This window comes from Rhinoraja longicauda, chromosome 15, assembly GCF_053455715.1.
Source record: "Rhinoraja longicauda isolate Sanriku21f chromosome 15, sRhiLon1.1, whole genome shotgun sequence".
In the NCBI taxonomy this organism is placed as follows: Eukaryota; Metazoa; Chordata; class Chondrichthyes; order Rajiformes; family Arhynchobatidae; genus Rhinoraja; species Rhinoraja longicauda.
Genome location: NC_135967.1, coordinates 48,133,530 through 48,158,638, shown reverse-complemented (window position 1 = coordinate 48,158,638; position 25,109 = coordinate 48,133,530). Strand labels below are relative to the sequence as shown.

General features: G+C 44.9%; 1 protein-coding gene across 1 annotated transcript; it reads left to right on the top strand.

Annotated features, from left to right (window-relative positions):
- Nucleotides 1-3,150: 3,150 nt before the first annotated feature.
- Nucleotides 3,151-21,428, top strand: LOC144600298 (sodium- and chloride-dependent neutral and basic amino acid transporter B(0+)-like). Its single transcript, XM_078411865.1, has 10 exons — nt 3,151-3,200; nt 4,426-4,558; nt 6,732-6,872; nt 14,887-15,115; nt 15,414-15,539; nt 16,773-16,891; nt 17,792-17,818; nt 18,250-18,453; nt 18,544-18,714; nt 19,318-21,428. Exons 1-10 carry the CDS (start codon nt 3,151-3,153, stop codon nt 19,447-19,449), a joined length of 1,332 nt encoding a protein of 443 aa, XP_078267991.1. The 3' UTR covers nt 19,450-21,428.
- Nucleotides 21,429-25,109: the final 3,681 nt, after the last annotated feature.

Below are 25,109 nucleotides of genomic sequence, written 5' to 3'. Positions count from 1 at the left end.
AAAAGGGAGTAGAGGAGAGGGCTCAGCACACAGCCCTGTGGAACGCCGGTGTTCAGGGTGATGGTTGAGGAGGTGTCGTTGTCTAATCTAACAGACTGGGGTCTGTTGGTTAGAAAGTCCAATATCCAATTGCAGAGGGAGGGGTTGATGCTCAGGTCGTTGAGTTTGGCAATCAGTTTGGAAGGGTTGATGGTGTTGATAAACAGCATTCTCACGTAGGTGTCTCTGTTGTCAAGGTGGGAGAGGGTGGAGTGAAGTGCCGTGGAGATGGCATCCTCCGTACTCCTGTTCTGGCGGTAGGCGAACTGATAGGGGTCCAGTGTGGGAGGTAGGCAGCCTTTGAGGTGTGCCAAGACCAGCCTCTCGAAGCACTTAGTGATGATGGGAGTAAGTGCAACTGGGCGGAAGTCGTTGAGGCTCGCTGCAGTGGAGTGTTTTGGCACCGGCACGATGGAGGTGGTTTTAAGACTCGTAGGGACAGCTGCTTGGGCAAGTGACAAGTTGAAGATGTCAGTCCAAACATCTGTCAGCTGCGCAGCACAGATCCTGAGGACACGCCCGGGGATACCATCAGGGCCAGCAGCCTTCCGTGCATTAATCCTGCTCAATGCCGTACACACGTCGGTGGGGGTGAGTGTGAGGTGCTGATGATCAGCAGGGAGCACAGCCTTGATGGCCACCTCTTGATTGTCCCTGTCAAAGCAGCCATAAAAGTGATTAAGCTCCTCAAGGAAGGAGGCGTTGCTGGATGTGGGGATCGAGTTGGTGGGTTTGTAATCCGTGATGGCCTGGATGCCTTGCCACACGCGTCGGGAGTCGGAGTTGTTCTTGAAGTGCTCCTCGATCTTTAGCTTGTAGCTGTGCTTGGCCTTCTTGATGCCCCTCTTCAGGTTAGCCCTGGGGGAACTGTAGGCCCGAGCCTCACCTGACCTGAAAGCGGTGTCACGTGCTTTCAGCAGTAGTCTGAAAGATAATAATAAAGGAAAGAATGCATTGATTTAACAGAATGTAAAATTCAATGTTTGAGATGAATATATTAATGTTAAACTGTAATGATGAAATGAATGATGAACAGAATCTCTGAACTGTCAAACCTCCCTTCACCTGTATCCACCTATCTCTTGCCAGGCTTCATCCCACACTCACCTATTTTTTCCAGATTTTTTTCCCTACTGTAATCAGTTTGAAGAAGAGTCCTGACCCGAAACATCACCTATCCATGTCCTCCAGAGATGCTGACTGACCCGCTGAGTTACTTTAGCACTGTGCGTTTTGCTGAACCTTGGAATTGTTGGTTGTTTATAATGTCTTGTTTCCTAGAATGAGGATAATGATTTATTCCTCACTGCTTGTTTTTCTGGGGACATTGAAAGCAAACACCGCTCTGAAGGTCTGGAGTCACGTGTACATCAGTCCCTCAAGTCCTGGCAACACCCTCATAAATCTTCTCTGCACTCTTTTCATCTTAATGACATCCTTCCAACAGTAGGATGACCGAAAGTGAACACAGTACAGCTAATACTGCCTCACCAACAACTTGTACAACTATAACATCATATCCCAAGTACTATACTCAATACCCTGACTGATGAAGGGCAAAAAAAACCTCAAAGAGCTGAGCGGGTCAGGCGTTATCTCTGGAAGACATGGATAAATAGCAAAAGCGTTCTCTACCATCCTTGTCCATCTTGGTAACATAAATGAGGCTTGACCTTAAGAGGTCAGCAAACCTGATGTATTAATGTCCAGTCAGAATGTTCCCTTGCTCATCCTTGCTGTCCTTTTAAAATAAACCATTCTTCAATCTTCCAGAGCTTCAGCTGTGGCTAAAGATGATGCAAATACCTCTGCAAGGGCTTCCAAGTGTGCAAGTTCAGCTCCCAGGGATGTATTTAGATGGTTTATCACTAGGGCAATATGTAGATGACAAACAGGAGAGAACCAGGATATATCTTCTATTTCCGGGAGACTAGTCATATTGATGTGGGTAGTCACCTGTCTCTCAGTCTTTATCATTGTGTCCACGATAAAGTTCTTGTGTGTTGGCAGTGAGAGAGGCAATTGGTAAAAATTAACTGATGAACAGAGGTCCAGCAGTAGAGCTGCTAACTCTCAGCGCCAGAGACCCAGATTCGATCCTGAGTACGGGTGCTGTCTACACGGAGTTTGCATGTTTAGTTTAATTTAGAGATACAGCGCGGAAACAGGCCCTTCAACACACTAAGGACAATTTCCATCCAAAGCTAATTAATCTTTAAACCTATACGTCTTTGGAATATAGGAGGAAACCTGAGCACCCGGGGAAAACTCACGTGGTCATTGGGAGAATGTACAAACTCCACACAGAGAGCACCCATAGTTCTCCCTGTGTCTGTGTTGGTTTTCTCAGGTGCTGTGGTCAGCTCTCACATTCCAAAACCGTGCAGTTTTGTTGGTTAATTGGCCTTTGATTATAGTCTCTGGTGTGTAGGGAGTGGATGAGAAAATGGGATAACATGGAACCAATCAGATTTGACCAGCGTATTTGCAGCTCTTGATAACGCTTGGGGAGCGCAAGACAATGTTTTTACGGCGCGCTTCCAAGTCTCGCAGCTGCGACAGGCTCCAGAAGAGAACATCGACAATTTTATTACGAGACTAACTTTGGCTGTTCAAGATTGCAAGCATAAAGATATCCAGCCGCTCAAGTTCAAAGAAACAATGTTCATGTAGGCGTTGATTATCAGTACCTGTGACGAAAAAAACATGCGAGAGCCTTTTGTGTGAAAAGCATGCTCTGTCCTGGGACAAGGCGTGCTCCACTGCTCGTTATATGGAAGCTGTGAATAAGGGTCTTACCAGCTTCAACCTAATCATTCACAGCTGATTCAAGCAATATGGGATCGAGAACCCCCTCCCAAAGACGTCTATGTTTGCCATCGCCGACTAACCCGTGACTCACAGCTACGACCACGTCAACCTTCACAAAGGTGCCTTCGCTGCGGTGAAAGTCACAGACAGTGGTCTGACTGCAAGCACAAAAACATAGTTTGCAGGTTCTGTCGAAAGGTAGGGCACATCGAGAAGGTATGTTTTGCAAAGCAATGCACTGGGGGGAAACGGCAAACATCGACTCACAACTCTACATGAGTAGACGGCCATTACATAGACATGGGGACCATATTCAAAACCCATGGGACGAAAAGTCAGAGCCAGCCTCCGTAAGTGGTTATGCTGACAGTGGACAACCAACCCGTGAGGTTTGAACTGGATACAGGTTCAGCCGTCACTTTGATAGGTGAGTCGTCATTACTGCGAATATCAGCGCCTAGACTCAGTCTTCCACAGCTACACCGGAGATGGTGGCGATGTACTTGGAGTTTTTACGGCAGAAGTTGTTCAGACTGGTGACCTGTTCCACTTACCAGTGAATGTGGTCAGGGGAGGCCAACAGTTGCGTAGAAATTGGATGAAGAAAATTCTATCCTATATTAACCGTCTTAGTGGAAGCCCAGCATTAACCTCCCCACTACAGAAACATCAGCGCGGAAACTGTCAGCCTAAAGTTTACAAAGCCCGTCCAGTGCCTTACGCTGTCGGCCCGAAGGTGGAAGAACTGTCTGCCTACAGAAAATGGGTGTGATCGAACCAGTGCCATACTCTGTGTGGGCAGTTGCGATTGTACCAGTTGTCAAGTCTGATGGATCCATTAGCATTTGGGGTGACTATAATCAAACTGCCAACACTGCGACAAAATTGAACACGTATCCCCTACCACGAATTGAAGATTTATATGCATCCCTCTCAGGAGGACAGCACTGCTCAACATTAGACCTGAAACGTGTCTTTAATCAAGCTACGCTGGACGAAGAGTCGTGCGACATTACAACAATCAACATATATCGGGGCCTATTTCGCTGCAAGCAGTTACCATTTGGAGTGAGTTCTGCCCCTGGTATATTCCAGTGTCTTATTGATAACCTTGTTGAGAATATCCCTTATGTGGTTTTTGGTTGGCAGATGGTTGTACAATGGCCAGAGATGAGAAGACTAAAAGAGCGAGGTAAGGAGGCAAGGACTGAACAGATGTGAAATGTGAACCCACGGGAAGGGTTATAGGTGGAAGGGAATGGGAACAGCGAGAAAGGGAAAGGGAGAAATGAGTGATAATCCAGGTGGGGCAAAGGGAAGAGAGGAGGGGAAAACGGGGAGTGGCTTTTGGGAGGTGAGTTAGCTAAAATGTGGAATTGAACATTCATTCCATTGGGTTGTACGCCACCCAAACTGAATATGAAGGGGTATACTTCCAGTTTGCATGCAACCTCACTCTTGCAATGGAAGAGGGCCAGAACAGAAAGGGCAAATTCATGTATATTTAGCTAAATATTTTTGTGCTCTTTATTTAATGATGACTGATACAAGATGCCTTCTGGTTTTTTTTTTTAGAAATTTTGTTTTACGCCGCACAAGTTCAGTGGGCGAGACGGGGGAGATAGTCTGGCACTTGGCCCTCTGTCTGCTTCTGGCCTGGCTGATCGTTTGTGGAGCACTTTCTAAAGGAATCAAATCTTCAGGAAAGGTGAAATGATTGCTGACAAACAGCACTAAAAACTGGTGACAATGTACAGATGTCCACATTTACAAATACGCTTTAAAATTACTGTGGGCAACACACAAAGAAACTTGTAGAGGGAATTAATATCAAAACAAGGATCCCAATTAAAAGAGATGACAGTACAGAAATTAAGGAAATGGCTGACTTATTGAAAAATTCCTTATGTATTCATTCCAGAGGAAAAGCTGCATTTTGATGATGTTATAGGAGTCCGTGTGCATTAACCATTAAAATCCTCTGGCTATGAACTGAAAGTAATCAATGGGGCTGACCACTGGGATTTAGAAATTGATGACAGGTCAAAAGTCAGGTTTCTTGCAGCTAGTGGCTCTCCTTAGAATCTCCAAAGACTTTCCATATTCAATAAGGGACCTCCCTGGCATGTGGTAAAACATGCTCCATCTGTTGTAATGTGCACAGATACAAGAATAATCTTGAAACTCGACATCAATCAGGGAAAAGCTAAATGATCTGTTAGATGTACCGAGTTTTAGCAATTTGACAGAGTTGCTTTTATAGGTGCAAAAGCTTTAAGCATCACTGCACTAGTTGCTGAAACATAATGGAAACAAGAAATTGTATTCTGAGAGTTGGACCAGTTTCTACTGAGTTCACAGTTCTTGCTCATGATGAGTTAATTTGTTCAATGGTACTTAATTGCCATGTAATTCTTAGATTTGGGTGCAATTCTGTAAAATCATATACGTTAGCACAAAAACGCAGCATTTGTAGTGCATGAATAGTAGATGTCACCACGGCAGTACGCAAAGGGTGAATGTCAAAACAAAGAACTGCAAATACTGGTTTGTCCACAAAAGGACACAAAGTGCTGGAGTAACTCCGTAGTGCTGGAGTAACTTTCATTTCACTGCGCATTTATGTGTATGTGACAAATAATATTGACTATTGACTATAGGTAAGGTAGCATCTCTGGAGAACATGGATAGGTGACGCTTCTGGTCGTTCGGAGATGTTACTGATCAATCGATTAATTAATCAATTAATGCTCTCTTAATCGCTAATTTTAGATTTGCGGTGATTATTATTTATGAGCCAAGATATACACAAAGCAAAAGTCTGTGTATGGAATTAGTCGTCAACTAAAGCAGACGAGACTCGAGCAGTGAAACAAAATGTTCAAGGGACCACATTTCCCAATGTGGGCCACCTAAGATTGCAAAATAAGCTAAAGAATACATTTGTGGTGCATAATTGATTCAAAATGGGCTTCTCCTGTGTAAATGTTTTGCTCCTCTGAATATTGTAGAATGATTTAAATTCTGTTTAATACGCTTCTCAATTATGTGATGTAATAATAATAATAATATATTTCTTTATTCGTCCCACACCGGAGAAATTTACAGTGTTACAGCAGCAATGTGGATAGCAAGAGAGCAAGAGATCATTCATTATAAATAAATAAAAGATACATAAATTGTCATCAGCTTTCTGTGTGTTCTTACCTGTTATTGTTGACTGGTCTGCTGGGAGCAGTGCTGATTGTGCAGTCTCACAGCAGCGGGAAGGAAGGACCTCCTATATCTCTCCTTCACGCACCTGGGGTGAAGGAGTCTGTCAGTGAAGGAGCTACTCAGTGCAGTGACAGTGTCCTGCATGGGGTGGGAGTCGTTGTCCAGCAGCGATGTTAGCTTTGCCATCATCCTCCTCTCTCCCACCACCTGCACTGAGTCGAGGGGGCAACCCAGGACAGAGCTCTGTGAATAATCATCTTTAACTCCAATTCTTTTACTTAGTGTAGACACAAGGAATTGCAGATGCTGATTTACAAAATAAGACACAATGTGCTAGAGGTACTCAGTGGGTCAGGCAGCATCTCTGGAGAACATGGGTATGCTGTAGAAGGTTCCTAACCAAAACCACCAATTGTGTTCCCCAGAGATGCTGCATGAAAGCATTTTATTTATGACTGTGCTAACGTATATGATTTTACAGAACTGCACGCAAATCAAAGAATTTCACTGTATGTAGATGCATGACAATTAAGTGCCATTGAGCAAATTAACTGCGTTACTCCAGAAGCTGTGTGTCTTTTTTTATTTAGTGTTTCATTAAATCAAATATTGCAGATGTTAAAGCAGGAACAGAAGACAATCTAACAATCCTTTTCCACGTTCAGGTCGTTTATTTCACAACAACGTTTCCGTACGTGGTTCTGACCGCACTTCTGATCCGAGGACTGACCCTGGAGGGAGCTTGGAAAGGGATTGAATTCTACATTGGGAGCCAGTCGGACTTCTCAAAGCTGGCTGATGCTGAGGTAATCTCACCAGTGTAATCCACCTTCTTTTGGCTGAATATTTCAATCAGATATTTCCACGTGTGGAAGAAATTAATTTAGAGGGAAATTAATGGAAAATGAAAAGCGGAGACTTTGCAGATTTTTTTCGAGATTTTATTGCATGATATCATGGAGAGAATGGCTGCAGTAAATTGCCCACCAGTTCTCTGACTTCACAGCAGAATTAGCCGACAATTCTGTTATACTGTGCAGTAAACAACTGTTGATTTTTGTTAGATACTACTCTATGAAAATATTCCATCAACTACATGGGTACCTATTATTTAATTAGTCATTACATACTTCTTGTTTTTGTTAATCTTATTCAACAACAAATGGTTAATGCAAGTCAAACACGATCCAACGGCATCTTGACATTATTTTATCTCACCTCTTAGGCGTCCCGCACCACCAACCCCTCTCCGAGCCAATCACAACCTCCCCATTTACAGTAACATTTCTATGCCACTAGTGGTAAGGGACGCGGGTGGTCTACTGTAACTTCTCAGGAGGGGAAAACAAGCTTTGTTATCTCCTCTACTATTTCACATTTACATTTACCATCCACCTGCAACACATTCCCAGACAAGATGTAATACGTCTAAACGTACTCTGCCGATTCCCATGAACCTCTTCTGCACCTGGTCAACCAGAGATACCAATTGTCACATCCAAGCACCCTTTCGTTACCTTGTTCAATTACAATCAAAATTAAGGAAGGATATTAATTTTTCTTCCACAGTTCCCTCCTTGTTGATCTTTATGAAAGGATTTTAATATTTTCTCTCAGTAATCAGTTGTAGAAATGGAGGCATACATGTCCCATTATAATTTTGGTTGGAACTCGTCCTTGAGCTCGCAAAGGGATACCTCCTTCAATGTGCATAGGGATATGGGCACAACCCTAACTTCAAATCAGATAAGGAAGCTTGCTTTTAATAGACAATAGACAATAGACAATAGGTGCAGGAGTAGGCCATTCAGCCCTTCGAGCCAGCACCGCCATTCAATGCGATCATGGCTGATCACTATCAATCAGTACCCCGTTCCTGCCTTCTCCCCATACCCCCTCACTCCGCTATCCTTAAGAGCTCTATCCAGCTCTCTCTTGAAAGCATCCAACGAACTGGCCTCCACTGCCTTCTGAGGCAGAGAATTCCACACCTTCACCACCCTCTGACTGAAAAAGTTCTTCCTCATCTCCGTTCTAAATGGCCTACCCCTTATTCTCAAACTGTGGCCCCTTGTTCTGGACTCCCCCAACATTGGGAACATGTTATCTGCCTCTAATGTGTCCAATCCCCTAATTATCTTATATGTTTCAATAAGATCCCCCCTCATCCTTCTAAATTCCAGTGTATACAAGCCCAATCGCTCCAGCCTTTCAACATACGACAGTCCCGCCATTCCGGGAATTAATCTAGTGAACCTACGCTGCACGCCCTCCATAGCAAGAATATCCTTCCTCAAATTTGGAGACCAAAACTGCACACAGTACTCCAGGTGCGGTCTCACCAGGGCCCGGTACAACTGTAGAAGGACCTCTTTGCTCCTATACTCAACTCCTCTTGTTACGAAGGCCAACATTCCATTGGCTTTCTTCACTGCCTGCTGAACCTGCATGCTTCCTTTCATTGACTGATGCACTAGGACACCCAGATCTCGTTGAACTCCCCCTCCTCCTAACTTGACACCATTCAGATAATAATCTGCCTTTCTATTCTTACTTCCAAAGTGAATAACCTCACACTTATCTACATTAAACTGCATCTGCCATGTATCCGCCCACTCACACAACCTGTCCAGGTCACCCTGCAGCCTTATTGCATCTTCCTCACAATTCACACTACCCCCCAACTTAGTATCATCTGCAAATTTGCTAATGGTACTTTTAATCCCTCCGTCTAAGTCATTAATGTATATCGTAAATAGCTGGGGTCCCAGCACCGAACCTTGCGGTACCCCACTGGTCACTACCTGCCATTCCGAAAGGGACCCATTTATCCCCACTCTTTGCTTTCTGTCTGTTAACCAATTTTCTATCCATGTCAGTACCCTACCCCCAATACCATGTGCCCTAATTTTGCCCACTAATCTCCTATGTGGGACCTTGTCGAAGGCTTTCTGAAAGTCGAGGTACACCACATCCACTGACTCTCCCTTGTCAATTTTCCTAGTTACATCCTCAAAAAATTCCAGTAGATTTGTCAAGCATGATTTCCCCTTCGTAAATCCATGCTGACTCGGAACGATCCCGTTACTGCTATCCAAATGCTCAGCAATTTCGTCTTTTATAATTGACTCCAGCATTTTCCCCACCACTGATGTCAGACTAACTGGTCTATAATTACCCGTTTTCTCTCTCCCTCCTTTCTTAAAAAGTGGGATAACATTTGCTATCCTCCAATCCACAGGAACTGATCCTGAATCTATAGAACATTGAAAAATGATCTCCAATGCTTCCACTATTTCTAGAGCCACCTCCTTAAGTACTCTGGGATGCAGACCATCAGGCCCTGGGGATTTATCAGCCTTCAGTCCCATCAGTCTACCCAAAACCATTTCCTGCCTAATGTGGATTTCCTTCAGTTCCTCCATCACCCTAGGTTCTCCAGCCCCTAGAACATTTGGGAGATTGTGTGTATCTTCCTCAGTGAAGACAGATCCAAAGTAACGGTTTAACTCGTCTGCCATTTCTTTGTTCCCCATAATAAATTCCCCTGCTTCTGTCTTCAAGGGACCCACATTTGCCTTGACTATTTTTTTCCTCTTCACGTACCTAAAAAAACTTTTGCTATCCTCCTTTATATTATTGGCTAGTTTACCCTCGTACCTCATCTTTTCTCCTCGTATTGCCTTTTTAGTTAACTTTTGTTGCTCTTTAAAAGAGTCCCAATCCTCTGTCTTCCCACTCTTCTTTGCTATGTTATACTTCCTCTCCTTAATTTTTATGCTGTCCCTGACTTCCCTTGTCAGCCACAGGTGTCTCTTACTCCCCTTAGAGTCTTTCCACCTCTTTGGAATAAATTGATCCTGCAACCTCTGCATTATTCCCAGGAATACCTGCCATTGCTGTTCTACCGTCTTCCCTGCTAGGGCCTCCTTCCAATCAATTTTGGCCAGCTCCCGCCTCATGCCTCTGTAATCCCCTTTGCTATACTGTAATACCGACACTTCCGATTTTCCCTTCTGCCTTTCCATTTGCAGAGTAAAACTTATCATGTTGTGATCACTGCCTCCTAATGGCTCTTTTACCTCTAGTCCCCTTATCAGATCAGGATCATTACACAACACTAAATCCAGAATTGCCTTCTCCCTGGTAGGCTCCAGTACAAGCTGTTCTAAGAATCCATCTCGAAGGCACTCTACAAACTCTCTTTCCTGGGGTCCATTTCCAACCTGATTTTCCCAGTCTACCTGCATGTTGAAATCTCCCATAACCACCGTAGCATTACATTTTTGACACGCCAATTTTATCTCCTGATTTAACTTGCACCCTAAGTCGAGGCTACTGTTTGGGGGCCTATAGATAACTCCCATTAGGGTCTTTTTACCCTTACAATTTCTCATTTCTATCCATACTGATTCAACATCTCCTGATTCTATGTCACCCCTTGCAAGGGAATGAATATCATTCCTTACCATCAGAGCAACCCCACCCCCTCTGCCCACCTGTCTGTCTTTTCTATACGTTGTGTACCCCTGAATATTCAGTTCCCAGCCCTGGTCCTCTTGTAGCCATGTCTCAGTGATCCCTACAACATCATACTTGCCCATGACTAACTGAGCCTCAAGCTCATCCACTTTATTTTTTATACTACGCGCATTTAAGTACAACACTTTAACTTCTGTATTTACCTCCCCTCTCACATCGTTCACAATTGGCCCTGCCCTTAATTTCTTTTCCGCTCTAGAACTTCTGTTCCCATTCTTCCGAGAGTCTTTTGCAATATCTCCTGTATTCCCTTTTACCTCATCTTCATATTCACAATTTGTTAACCCCTCCCCCCCACTACTTAGTTTAAAGCCACAGGTGTCACACTAGCAAACCTGCCTGCCAGAATGTTTGTCCCCCTGCTGTTAAGATGCAACCCGTCCCTTTTGTACAAGTCACCCCTAGCCCAGAAGAGATCCCAGTGGTCCAGAAATCTAAATCCCTGCTCTCTGCACCAGTCCCTCAGCCATAAATTCATACCCTCTATCTCTCTGTTCCTGGCCTCACCAGCACGAGGTACCGGTAGCAGTCCAGAGATAACTACCTTCGACGTCCTACTTCTCAGCGTTTTTCCCAACTCTCTAAACTCCCGCTGTAGCACCTCCTTCCTCTTCCGCCCGACGTCATTCGTGCCCACGTGCACAACGACTTCAGGTTGATCGCCTTCCCTCGCTAGGATTTTCTGAAGCCGGTCTGTGATGTGTTGAACCCTGGCACCAGGGAGGCAACAGACCATCCTCAAGTCCCTCCTGCTGCCACAGAATCTTCTATCCGTCCCTCGGACTATGGAGTCACCGACCACTACGGCTCTTCCAGACTTCGGTCTCCCCTGTCGTGTATCCTTGCCAACAGGTCCGCCACTCGGACTGGAAACGTCTTCTGCCCCGACAGTTCCCAAGAGGGTATACCTATTTGCAATAGGCACAGCCACCGGGGTCTCCTGTAGTCCACGTCCACTCCTCCCTGAAACAGTCTCCCACCTTCGCTCGACCTGGACCCTTGGCGTGACAGCCTCACAATAGGTCCTGTCGAGGAAACTCTCGCATTCCCGGATGGCCCTGAGGTCATCCAACTGCCTCTCCAACTCCACCACACGTCCCTTCAGGAGCTGCACCTGGACACAGTTCTTGCAGGTGTAGCTCCCAGAAGCTCCCGCGACGTCCCTGTCTTCCCACATCCTGCAGGAAACACACCGCACCAACTTTTCCGCCATCACCTTGTGCCTATAACCAGCTCTGGCTTAAAACAATGGTATCCTCCTCACCTCAGCCTCGCAGCCAAAGACTCGCACTTCCCTCACTGGGCACTTCCCTCACTGGGCACTTCCCTCACTGGGCACTTCCCTCACTGGGCACTTCCCTCACTGGGCACTTCCCTCACTGGGCACTTCCCTCACTGGGCACTTCCCTCACTGGGCACTTCCCTCACTGGGCACTTCCCTCACTGGGCACTTCCCTCACTGGGCACTTCCCTCACTGGGCACTTCCCTCACTGGGCACTTCCCTCACTGGGCACTTCCCTCACTGGGCACTTCCCTCACTGGGCACTTCCCTCACTGGGCACTTCCCTCACTGGGCACTTCCCTCACTGGGCACTTCCCTCACTGGGCAGCACCTGAACAGGGCTGCACCCTTTTGTGAGCCTTGCTTATATCACCAATTTAAATTGCCTGATTGTCCAATTTACCTAACTTCTCACTTAAACTGCCTGTTGAACTGTGATTAGCACTTACTTTACTGCTCAGCCAACGGGCGTCCTTGCTCTGCTCCCGGACTTTTCAAATTGACTACTACTTCCTTTTGGCGCTCTTTTTAAACTGCCTGTTCAACTGTGATTAGCACTTACTTTACTGCTCAGCCAACGGGCGTCCTTGCTCTGCTCCCGGACTTTTCAAATTGACTACTACTTCCTTTTGGCGCTCTTTTTAAACTGCCTGTTCAACTGTGATTAGCACTTACTTTACTGCTCAGCCAACGGGCGTCCTTGCTCTGCTCCCGGACTTTTCAAATTGACTACTACTTCCTTTTGGCGCTCTTTTTAAACTGCCTGTTCAACTGTGATTAGCACTTACTTTACTGCTCAGCCAACGGGCGTCCTTGCTCTGCTCCCGGACTTTTCAAATTGACTACTACTTCCTTTTGGCGCTCTTTTTAAACTGCCTGTTCAACTGTGATTAGCACTTACTTTACTGCTCAGCCAACGGGCGTCCTTGCTCTGCTCCCGGACTTTTCAAATTGACTACTACTTCCTTTTGGCGCTCTTTTTAAACTGCCTGTTCAACTGTGATTAGCACTTACTTTACTGCTCAGCCAACGGGCGTCCTTGCTCTGCTCCCGGACTTTTCTTACAGCTGTGAGTTCACTGTGTTCCGTGTGAAAGTTGTTGGTTGAATTTCATACTCCAACTTCTATCTGAATCATATTACTTGTAACTATCTAGATGCCTCACTTCACCCTCATATCCTCTCTGATCCCACATAATGTTAGTATATTCATGTATTTAATACTACAAACATAGTTAATAAGGAATATGTCTACATTTTGACACTCTTTTTTATCACTACAAAAATGTTATGGTTCTTGTGTTTCCTTCTGTTCGAGGTTTCTGTCTGAGTGCTGTAGTTTATATCTGGGGGCATGTACCCAATCAGGTTTTTCTTGTACTTTTACTGCTGTTCGTGTTGTTAGCAGCAACAAATATGGTCCTTTCCATCTAGGAGAGAAAGAACCTTTGTTTATTGCTCACACATAAACCTGATCTCCTGGTTTAAACGGGTGCACATTTTCTTTTGCCGGAGGGTCCTGGGCTTGCTTAATTTTCTCATAAATTTTACCAATCGTTTCACTCATGGCTTCAGCATATCTTAAGGATTTGTTATCATTCCACATCAGGGCTACCTTCTCAGTAGTCATCAGGGGTGGGGTTCCTGTTGTCATAGATCACCCCATCAAAATCTCGACTGGTTGATATGGTATGTGTAATTTCCACTGCAATCCACGAGCTTTCGACAAGTTCTACACTAATTTATTGGTGAAAAGAGTTCCTCTGTCAGTGTTTATTCCCATGGGTATCCCGAATGTAGGTATTATTTCTTTCATTAAAATATTGACTACCATCCTTGCATCATCCCTCCTTGTGGGGTGTGCTTCCACCCATCTGGAAAACATATCAACTATGACCAGAATGTACTTAAAACCCTTTGCTGCTGGCATATGTACAAAATCAATTTGCAAATTCTCAAAAGACATTTCACATTGTGGTAGATGATCAAATTTTGCAGGCATCTTCCATCTATTATTTTGTTGACACACCTGACATGGTCTTGCAACTTTATCAATTATGACTGATATACCTGGTGCATACCTTTGCTGGGACAATACATGTGGCATCCCCCCTTTTCCCATGTGAGCCTGTCCATGAGCTTGGCGAGACAGGGGCAAAAAAAGGCTCTTGGGGCAAACTACCCGACAATCAGGGAGGACCCTGATTCTGGACACTTTTCTGCTTCTTTCTTCATGGGATGAATGAGATATTTAGCTAAAGAAATGAATGCTGCTTTTGAATTGTTACATAAATCATATTAACAATTGCATTTTGGTTTAGAGGTCTGAAGAAAATGCAACTGAACAGCTTTATTGTGGGTATGTGTATGAAGGAACTGCAGATGCTGGTTTAAACCAAAGATAGACACAAAATGCTGGTGTAACTCATCAGGACAGGCAATATCTCTAGGAGAGAAAGAATGGATGGCGTTTCGGTTCGAGACTGAGGAAGGGTCTCGACCCAAAACGTCACCCATTCCTTCTCTTCAAAGATGCTGCCTGTCCTGCTGAGTTACTCCAGCATTTTGTGTCTATCTTTAGCTTAATTATAGGTTTAGGTTTAGATTTATTATTATCGTCACATCTACCAAGATATAGTGAAAAGCTTTGTTTTGCCTGCTATCCAATCAATCATGTCATATACTATACATAAATATAATCAAGTACAAACTCAAGTACAATGGGTGGAGCAAATGGCAATGTACAGAATGGAGACTATGGTTCTCAGCATTGTAGTGCACCAGTTTCAGAGATAAAGTCTAATGACTGGAATAGTGAGAGGTGAATCGGACAGTACCCTAGCTTATGGAAGGGCCATTCCTTTGCCCACTTTTACAGTTAATCGATATCCTGTTGTAACATTGGACAACCTCCTTCACTGTCCACTGTACCAACAATTTTGGTCCCATCGGTAAATTTAACTCTATGCGAACTAATTACAATTTCCATTCACCAGGTCTGGAAAGATGCTGCAACACAAATATTCTATTCTCTTGCAATTGGCTGGGGCAGTTTAATAACCCTGTCGTCCTACAACAAATTCCACAACAACTGTTACAGAGACGCCATGACTGTCTGCATCATTAACTGTGCCACGAGTGTGTTTGCTGGATTTGTCATCTTCTCCATCCTGGGACACATGTCTCACGTACAGGACAAGCCTGTTTCAGAGGTCGCTAAGTCAGGTACCTGTGCTCTTAGACTTGCCATCTTCTGTTGTGATTTAGATCCAGTGATGGAGTGGAGGTAATGGGGCTGAGCAAGAGATCAGTTGGAAGGTAATTGGAAGAGAGAGACATAGGGGAGGGGAGAGCAAGGTATGGGGAAATGTAAAGTAAATAAGTAAGTATATGGAAGAGAGGAGCACTGGGGACTCAATCTGATTGTTAGATTAATTAGTGGACTTTTGCATTATAAACATCGTTATAATCTTTTTCTTTTATACATAATTAATCTGATCTGAGCACTGTATCTCCCATTCAGGTTTTGGTTTGGCTTTCATTGTTTATCCAGAGGCTTTAGTGCAGTTGTCATGGGCGCCTCTTTGGTCCGGCCTGTTTTTCTTCATGCTGATCACCCTGGGACTCAGCAGTCAGTGTGTTGCTGTAGGTAAGAGCCACTTCAATCCTTTGCCAAGTCTTTGCCATTTCCCTAAAATCAGGGTGTCTGGGTCTTGAAATTGGATCGCGCTGAAATTTACATACAATTCTAATAGTCATATTTTTGTAAAAGCGTTTAATAGTATTTCAGAGTTGTTTCCAATACAAACCCTCATTCCTTTACTGTGCAGCAAGAGCACAAAAAAAAGAAATTGGAGCAAATGCAGTCTTTCCCTTGTATAGAAGGGAAAGAAACATTTAGACAGGTACATGGATAGGATGGGTTTAGAGGGATATGAGCCAAATGCAGGTAGGTGGGGCTAATGTAGATCGGACATATTGGCCGGTGGGAGCACTTTGAGCCAAATGGCCTGTTTCCACACTGTAAGACTATGACTCTATGACGCTGGAACATAGAACAAAGGACAGTATAGCACAGGAACAGACCCTATGCCCCACAATGTCTGTGCTGAACTTGGGTCAAGCATGGGCAGATGGAGCATCTTGGTCGGCATGGGTGGGTTGGGCCGAGGGCCCTGTTTCTGTGCTGTATGACTCTATGACTCCTCTGCCTGAAACATTGGAGGGACGTACTCCCCTTCTAACTTCATGAGGGGAACATTACCAGGAATGTTTGAGCTCCACCCATGGTTGAAGTATGCCGTGCCCCTGATGGAGCAAGTTGGTGACTTTAATGCTTGCCCTAGTCCTAGACTGCCCAATCACTCCCCATAGCTCAGGCCCTCAAGTCCTGGCATCATCCTCATAAAACTTCTCTACACTCCTTCCAGCTTAATGACATCCTTCCTATAGCAGGGTGACAAAAACTCAACATAATACTCCAAATGTGGACTCAACAACCTTTTTTACAATTGGAACATAACATCCCAACTTATATACTCTGGACCCTTACTGATGAAGGCCAGTGTACCAAAAGCCTTCTTGACCACCCTGTCTAGCCATGACACCACTTTCAGGGAACTAGCCCACTGCCCTACAGTAGTCCGCAGGGCACTGGCGTTTACTGTGAAGGTCCTGCCAACTACTGCACTCAGTGCTCTGACTGCTGAAGGTCAATGTACCTAAAGCCTTCTTGACCACCCTGTTTACCAGTCATGTCACAATTGGATAGAAGAGGCTGCCACAGCTCTTCTGGTCTGCTCAGTGCTGGAACATCCAGCGCAGTGATTCTCTGAGATTTTGTAAATTATTCATTAAACTCGTTTAACTTTTATTTGATTAGAAGCAGTAATAACGACCCTACTGGATCAGTTCCCTGGGTTTCTGCGATCAAGGCGTCTGTTTCTTACAGCTGCTGTTTGCCTGATATTTTATTTGCTCAGCCTTACCTGCACAACACAGGTAAGATGCAATTCAATAGTATCTTTACAGGCCAGCTTTAACTTATCACGTGGGGAATTTGATATGATTAAATAATAGAGACTCGTTGTTTAACTTGCTTGACAAGTCACATATTATTCTGATTGTGAAATACTTCACAGCATCAAAATCTGGGACACAAAGCAACTGCAGGTACTGGCTTACAAAAAAACCCACAAAGTAACTCAGCGAGTCAGGCAGTATCTGTAAAGAACATGAATAGGCAACATATTGTGTCGAGACCCTTCTTCAGACTGATTGTAGTGGGGGGGGGGGGGGGGAGGGGGGGGGGAAGAGATGTGGGGAGGAGTGAGAAAAAGCCTGGCAGGAGATAGGTGGATATAGGTATGGGGTTTTGTTTATTGGCAGGTGGATGGACAAAGGCCAAAGATGAAAAGAAGACAAAAGGCTGTTAAGATAAGTGGAGAAGGGGAGTGAAAGGTGAAACCAGAGGAAGGGATATAGGTGGATGGGAACAGCGGAATGGGAAGGTGGGTGGGGAGGTGCAGGATAGGTACGCATCTGGGTAGGGCACAGGAATGGAAGGTGAAAAAGGGGGTAGCAGGGAGTGGGGGGTTGTTACCTAAAATTGGAGAATTTAATGTTCAGATCATTGAGCTGTAAGCTTCCCAAGTGGAATATGATGTTCAGTTCCTCTTTCTGGCAATGGAGGTGGTCTAGGACAGTGCGTCACACGCTGTGATCATACTTCCAGAGGTTGGGCTGCAGAGAGCTCAACAGCACTTTTCCAACAGCAGTAAGTATCTCCAATAGATGTTGGCCTTTCCAACAATCCCTGTGAGAGTGTGATAACAATAGTCAATCAATTAATTTATGCCACTGAACTACCTGGTGTCTCACCCAGAAGCCCAGTACCACGAGGATGCCATTCATCTGGGCCATTTGACAGTGCCCAGAGAGGATGCCACAGAGTGGTCAAGGTCACAGTGTGGAAACAGCTCAAATGTGAACACTCACTTGGAAGCATTCACAGTAAATGGAGCATTTTACAGTTGGACTTCAATAATCTGGCAGCACTGGGGCTGTGCAGGTGTCTGGGTAACACATTTGCTCCTGTTAAGATTAATTTTAAGTATAAAAGTCAGGAAGTCATCATGGGAAGGAAGTGGAGGCTTTGTAAAGAGTACAGAGCAGATTACCAGAATGCTGCCTGGAGTAGAAGGTACTGGCTATAGAGAGAGGCTAGACAAACTTGGATTGTTTTCTCTGGAGCGTGGAGGTTGAGGGAAGACCTGATATAGATAAAATTATGGGAGATTATATTTTTAAACATTAAATATAAAATTATGACATTTAAAAAAATTATATAAATTAGACAGAACCATTTTCCCAAAGTGGAAATATCAAAGTATACAGGGCATAGCTTCAAGGTAAGAGGGACAAAATTTAAATTTGGATTCTTGTTGTCCACAGGAGTGAACAGATTCATCAAGGACATTGAGATGATGATTGGGGAGAGGAGTTGGCTCTTCTGGTTGTGGTGGAGAGCGTGCTGGCTTTACATCTCTCCATGCTTGATGGCAGTAAGGAGATCTTGAGATCTTACAGCAGTTTAAACAGAATAATTAGCAAGTGGTTGTTCCATCTCCTATTTCTGACATGTTTTTGTACAGGCAATCGTAGTGTGGTCTCTGGTAACATTCGCCCCACCAACATATGGGCTTGTTGAATACCCCGTCTGGGCAACAGCTCTCGGCTGGTGTATGATCACCTTCTGTATTATGTGGATCCCCATCGTTGCCATTAAAAGAGTTGTCCAAGCAGAGGGCTCCACTCTGTGGCAGGTAAGGGAACACCTTGAAGTCTATGAGAGAGGAAAGACTTGCGATTCAAGAGAATATCTCTGTCAAGCTAGCAATGTGCAATACAAGCATTCTGTGTCTTCAGCATTTCTGCCAGTCTTTTAATACATTTTAATCTTTTGCAATAAAAAAAATCACAATTTACATGACCTAATGGCAAGAATATGGTCGAAGTAGAGAGCAGGGCACAGGCGATGTAAGAATTTAGGTTTAGGTTTATTATTGTCACATGTACCAAGGTACTGTGAAAAGCTTTATTCTACATGCTTTTTAATCAGATCAGTTAACACCACACATAAATACAATCAAGCCAAACTCAAGTACAATAGGTAGATTGAAGGGGAGGATGCAGAGTGCAGAATATAGTTCCTAGCTTTGTCACTTCCACAGACATTGTCCAATTTTCACAATCAGGTTATAGGTGAATTGGACAATACCCCAGCTTATGGAAGGACCGTTCAGAAGCCTGATAACAGAGGGGAAGAAGCTGTTCCTGAGTCTGGTTGTGCGCGCTTTCAAGCTTCTGTACTTCTGCCGTATGAGAGCACACAAAAACGATATAATCTTTCAAATTATTTTTCACAGAAAATTTCTGCTGCATGCACATCGGCTCCTGATTGGGGCCCGTACTTGGAACAACATCGAGGGAACAGATACAGGCAGGGGCCTGATTCTGCAGAAGGCCATTTACAGTGTACAGCTCTGAGCAGTCCCTGATTTACGAAAGTGACAGGGAAGTTTCTGTTTAATTTGTAAACAATTCCCTGGAAGTTTGTAATTTATTCCCACCTTAGCATCAGTGGGAGTTGTCCTGAACAATCAGCATCAGTGACTTGGGTTATATCCCTGTATCATAGTTTATATCTTGCATATTGCTTGACACCAGTTCAGATTCAGTTTGGTTTATTCCCATATGCACCACAGTGCCATGGAATCCCTCGAACACACAAAGTATACAATATAGTAAAGGGATTTGTTTGTCTGACCTGCCTGAATCTTGCCTTCAGATGGGGCCCAGTAACCCTATTAATTGCAGTTTAGATCAGCACCGCACACAAAGGAACTCTCATGCAACAGTGAAGAGTCTCTCGAACAAGGTGGTTCATTCAGGCCTTGTCACAGGGGAAGCACGGCTCGAAGATACGTCACTGACTCAAAAAACTTATAACAATCTGTAGTATTCGTGTTATGATGGTTACATTTAATGTTTATACTTCAAAATAATTCATCAGCAACCCACCTTTCCGTAGAGCATTTGATACTGGTTTACTAGGAGTTGCCTCTATCTGTTTGACAGCCTGCACTTTATCTCATAGAGTCATAAAGTGATACAGTGGGGATTCAGGCCCCTCGGCCCAACTTGCCCACACCGGCCAACATATCCCAGCTACACTAGTCCCACCTATCTGCGCATGGTCCATTTCCCTCCAAACCTGTCCTATCCATGTACCTGTCTAACTATTACTTAAATAACAGGATAGTCCCCGCCTCAACTACCTCCTCTGGCAGCTTGTTCCATACACCCACCACCCCTTCTCCTTGTACCATGTCCTCTGGTCCTCGATTCCCCTACTCTATTCTGTGCGTCTACCCACTTTATTCCTCTCATGATTTTGTATACCTCTATAAGATCACCCCTCATCCTCCTGCGCTCCAAGGAATAGTCCCAGACTACTCAACGGCTCCCTATAGCTCAGACCCTCTAGTCCTGGCAACATCCTCGTAAATCTTCTCTGAACCTTTCATGCTTGACAACATCTTTCTTATAACATGGTGCCAAGAACTGAACACAATACTCTTAATGCGGTCTCACCAATATCTTATACAACTGCAACATGACCTCCCAACTTCTATACTGAATACTCTGACTGATGAAGTCCAATGTGCCAAAGGTAATTTTGCTCACCTTATCTATCTGTGACTCGACATTCAAGGAACCTTGCACCTGCATTCCTAGATCTTTCTGCTCTACCACACTCCACAAAGACCTACCGTTCACTTTGTAGGTCCTGCCCTTGTTAGACGTCCCAAAATGCAACACCTCACATTTCTCTGTATTAAATTCCATCAACTATTCCTCAGCCTACCTGTCCAATCGATCAAGATCGTGCTGCAATCTTTCACAACCATCTCCTTGCCAAACAACCATTTCCCCGTTTCCTCTGTAAATATGTGCTCTAGATTGAGACCATACCTTATTGTTCAGACTCTTCTTATTTTATCTGCAGTGATCTCTGCTGTCCATTCTAAACAATGTCCCTAACTAATTACTGCCTCTTCTACAGTGAACTTAAAGTTGGGCTGAGTGACCTTTAGTGCTGAGTTATTCCAGCATTTTGTGTCTATTATTGAGGGCTGCCGCAAGGCTCAGTGCTGGGACCCCAGTTATTTACAATATATATTAACGATTTAGACGAGGGAATTAAATGTGACATCTCCAAGTTTGTGGATGACATAAATCTGGGTGGCAGTGTGAGCTGCGAGGAGGATGCTATAAAGCTGCAGGGTGACTTGGAGAGGTTGAGTCAGTGGGCAGATGCATGGCAGATGCCATATAATGTGGATAAATGTGAGGTGGCAAGAACAGGAAGGCAGATTATTATCTGAATGGTGTCAGATTAGGAAAAGGGGAGGTGCAACAAGACCTGGGTGTGCTTGTAAATCACTGAAAGTAAGCATGCAGGTACAGAAGGCAGTGAAGAAAGCTAATGGCATGTTGACCTTTTTTTCCAATCTCCTCCTCAACGGAGATGCGACCTTTACCGTGTCGTGTCTCCGTTCGCGCTACGGCCTAACACTGTGGAGTCGGCGGCCTCCAGCTGGGATCCACCTTGAAGACTCCGGTCGCAGGGCCTGGACTTACCATCTCGGAGGCTTCGGCCGTGGGCCCTGCAGACCGCAACATCGGGAGTTCACAGGTCCCTGGCTGGCGACCGGCTTTCGGGAGCTCCAGCCGTAGCATCTTCGACTGCCCCGGAGCGCGAGGTTTGATCGACCCGCTCGCAGGCCCATCATCGCCCTGCGTGGCTCGGCCGCAGCACTTTCCATCGCCCGGTGGGGGCTCAGGACCTTCATCGGCCTGCTCGGCTCGGCCCTGGGACTTTCCATCGCCCGATGGGGGCTTCAAAAGTCGGGAGCCTCGATCGCCTCGTGGCGCCACGGGAGAAGAATGAGGAGGAGATAAGAATTTTCTTTGCCTTCCATCACAGTGAGGGTGTGCCTGGAGCAATCACTGTGATGGCTGTTTGTGTTAAAAGTTGTAATTGTGTGTCTTGTGTTCTTTATTGTCTACTGCCGGACCCTGACGGGAGAGGACGCTGGCACTATTTGTTCGCCGCTTCTCCGTCAGGACAGTTCGTTTGTTTGTTTTTATGTCGTGACTGTTTTTGTAAAGCGTCTTTGAGCATCTGGAAAAGCGCTATAAAAAATAAATGTTTATTATTATTATTATTATTGCAAGAGGATTTGAGTTTAGGAGCACGCAGGTCCGACTGCAGTTGTGCAGGGCCCTGGTGAGACCACACCTGGAGTATTGTTCTCCTAATTTGAGGAAGGACATTCTTGCCATTGAGAGAGTGCAGCATAGGTTCACCAGGTTAATTCTGGGAATGGCGGGACTGATATATGAGGAAAGAATGGGTCGACTGGGCTTGTATTCACTGGAATTTAGAAGGATGAGAGGGGATCTTATGGAAACATATAAAATTCTTAATGGATCAGACTGGCTAGATGCAGGAAAAGTGTTCTCCATGTTGGGGGAGACCAGAACCAGGGGTCACAGTTTAAGAATAAGGGGTAGGCCATTTAGCTCTGAAATGAGGAAAAACCTTTTCACCCATAGACTTGTGAATCTGTGGAATTCTCTGTCACAAGAGGCAGTGAAGGCCAATTCACTGGATGTTTTCAAGAGAGACTTAGAATTAGCTATTAGGGCTAACGGAATAAAGGGATATGGGGTAAAAGTAGGAATAGGGTACTGATTTTGGGTTATCAGCCATGATCATATTGAATGCCGATGCTGGCTCGACAGGCCAAATGGTCTACTCCTGCACCTTTGTCTATGTTTCTGTCTGTAAGTTATCTTTACCATCTTGGCCTCCTTTTCCATCATCCTTTTGCAATATGTACATCTCTAGGATGAAACATGTTAGAAACTTTACAATTTTCTTATAGAACATAGAACAGTATAGCACAGGAACAGGCATTAGAGCCCACAATATCGGTGCCAAACATGATGCTAAGACCAATTCTAATTTGCCTGCACATAATCCATATCTCCGGGTTCAAACCTGACTATGGGTGCTTTCTACAAGGAGTTTGTACATTCTCCTGGTGACCGTATGGGGTGTCTCCAGGTGCTCTGTTTTGCTCCCACATTCCAAAGACATGTAGTTTTGTGAGTTAATTGGCTTCTGTAAAATTATTCCTAGTGTATGGGGATTGCTGATCGGCGTGGACTCGATGGGTCATTGTCTCTCTAAACTAAATTAAACTAAAGGAACTGCAGATGCTTGGTTACAAAATCAGACGCTAAGTGCTGGAATAACTCAGCCGCTCAGATGGCATCTCTGGAGAACATGGACAGGTGATGTTTTGGGTGGGACTGTTCTTCAGACTTCAGTGTTTGGTCCATGGAGAGGGGGAGCATTTAGGGTGGTATTGATAACAGAGCTCATGCATCATGAACACACAAAGCCATACCCACCTACCCAAACAAAGACACAAAGTGCTGGAGCAACTCAGCGGGTCAGAAAGCATCTCTGGAGAACATGGATGGGTGGTGTTTTAGGTCGGGATGCTTCTTCAGACTTCAGTCACCCCTCACCCTCATTCCACCCACCTTCCCTAGACTCCATGTGTACTGCTACTGAATCAGTTACCTATCCACGCTCTCCAGAGATGCTGCCTGACCCACTGAGTTACTCCAGCACTTTGTGTTTATGGAACTTTGACCGATGTGCAGTCATTGCAATCTGAAGGCAATGTGATTTGGACCTTAAAGTTCCATTTCCTGTCAATCATTAAAATTAGTTAATTTGTTCAAAATTACTTTTTGTCAAGCAGTGTATCATTTTAAACCATCCATTTTATAGCTTTACAGAAGGTCAAATGAACTCTGATAAATCGACCACTATGTTTATCCTTTATTCCTGGCCTTTTAATTACAAAGGTTTGTACAGAGGATGAATAATGACGTTGATCCTGAGACTGGAATGGCAGGGAATGGTGGATTCCTAACCAATGGGAGCTGAGTGGCTCAAGCCCATCATCAGTGGTGCATTGAAGGAACCACAGCAAAGAAGAAACGCCACCAGCCCTGATGGTCTGGACTATATCTACAATTCTCTGCAATTTCTTGCGGTCTTGGATGGAGCTGTTCCCAAACCAGGCTGTATCCCAATGTATCCCAATAAAATGCTTTCTCCAGCACATCTGTAGATGTTGGTGAGGGTTGTTGGGAACATGCCCAACTTCCTAGGCCTTCTCAGGAAGTCGAGGCGCTGGTGTGTTTCTTGACCACTGCTTCAATATGGGTGGTCCAGGATGAATTGCTGGCGACATTTATTCCTAAGAACTTGAAGCTTTCAACCATATCTACTTCAGTGCTGTCAATGAATACTAGTGTATGTGTTCCCATTTCCCCCCTCCCCCACACCCCTCCCACTGAATCCCTACACTCAGCCCTCCCCTCCCACTGTTGTTCCCAACAGCAACCACACCTCATACTCCTTCCATCCCTGTCAGATTCCAGAATCTGCAACATTCTGTTCACCCGCCCTCTGTTGCTATCTCCATCCTTCCCTTCTGCACCTGACTGTGGCCTGCCAATCGTCCCACCTTCACCTGCATCCACCTATCGCTTGCCAGATCTTTTTAGTTTGTAGATAAAGCAAAGAAACAGGCCCTTCAGTCCACCGAGTCCATGCCAACCATCGATTACCCATTCACACTAGTTCTACATTATCCCACTTTCTCACCCATTCCCGACACACTAGGGGCAATTTACAGAGGCCAATTAACCTGTAAACCTGTCTTTGGGATGTGGGAGGAAACCAGAGCACCCGAAGGAAACCCACGCATTCACATGGGGAATGTGCAAACTCCACACAGACAGCACGTGAGGTCAGGATCAAACCCCCTGGCAGCTCATTCCCCATACCCACCACCCTCTGAATGAGAAGGTTGCCCTCTAGGTTCCTATTAAATCTTGCGTCTCTCACCTTAAACGCAAGTCCTCTGTTTTTTCATTCTCCTACCCTGGGTAAAGGACTCTGTGCTTTTACCCTATCTATTCCCCTTGTGACGTTAAAATCCTCTATATGTTCACCCATCAGCCTCCAATGCTCTAAGTATTGGCATGATTTTAACCAGAATTG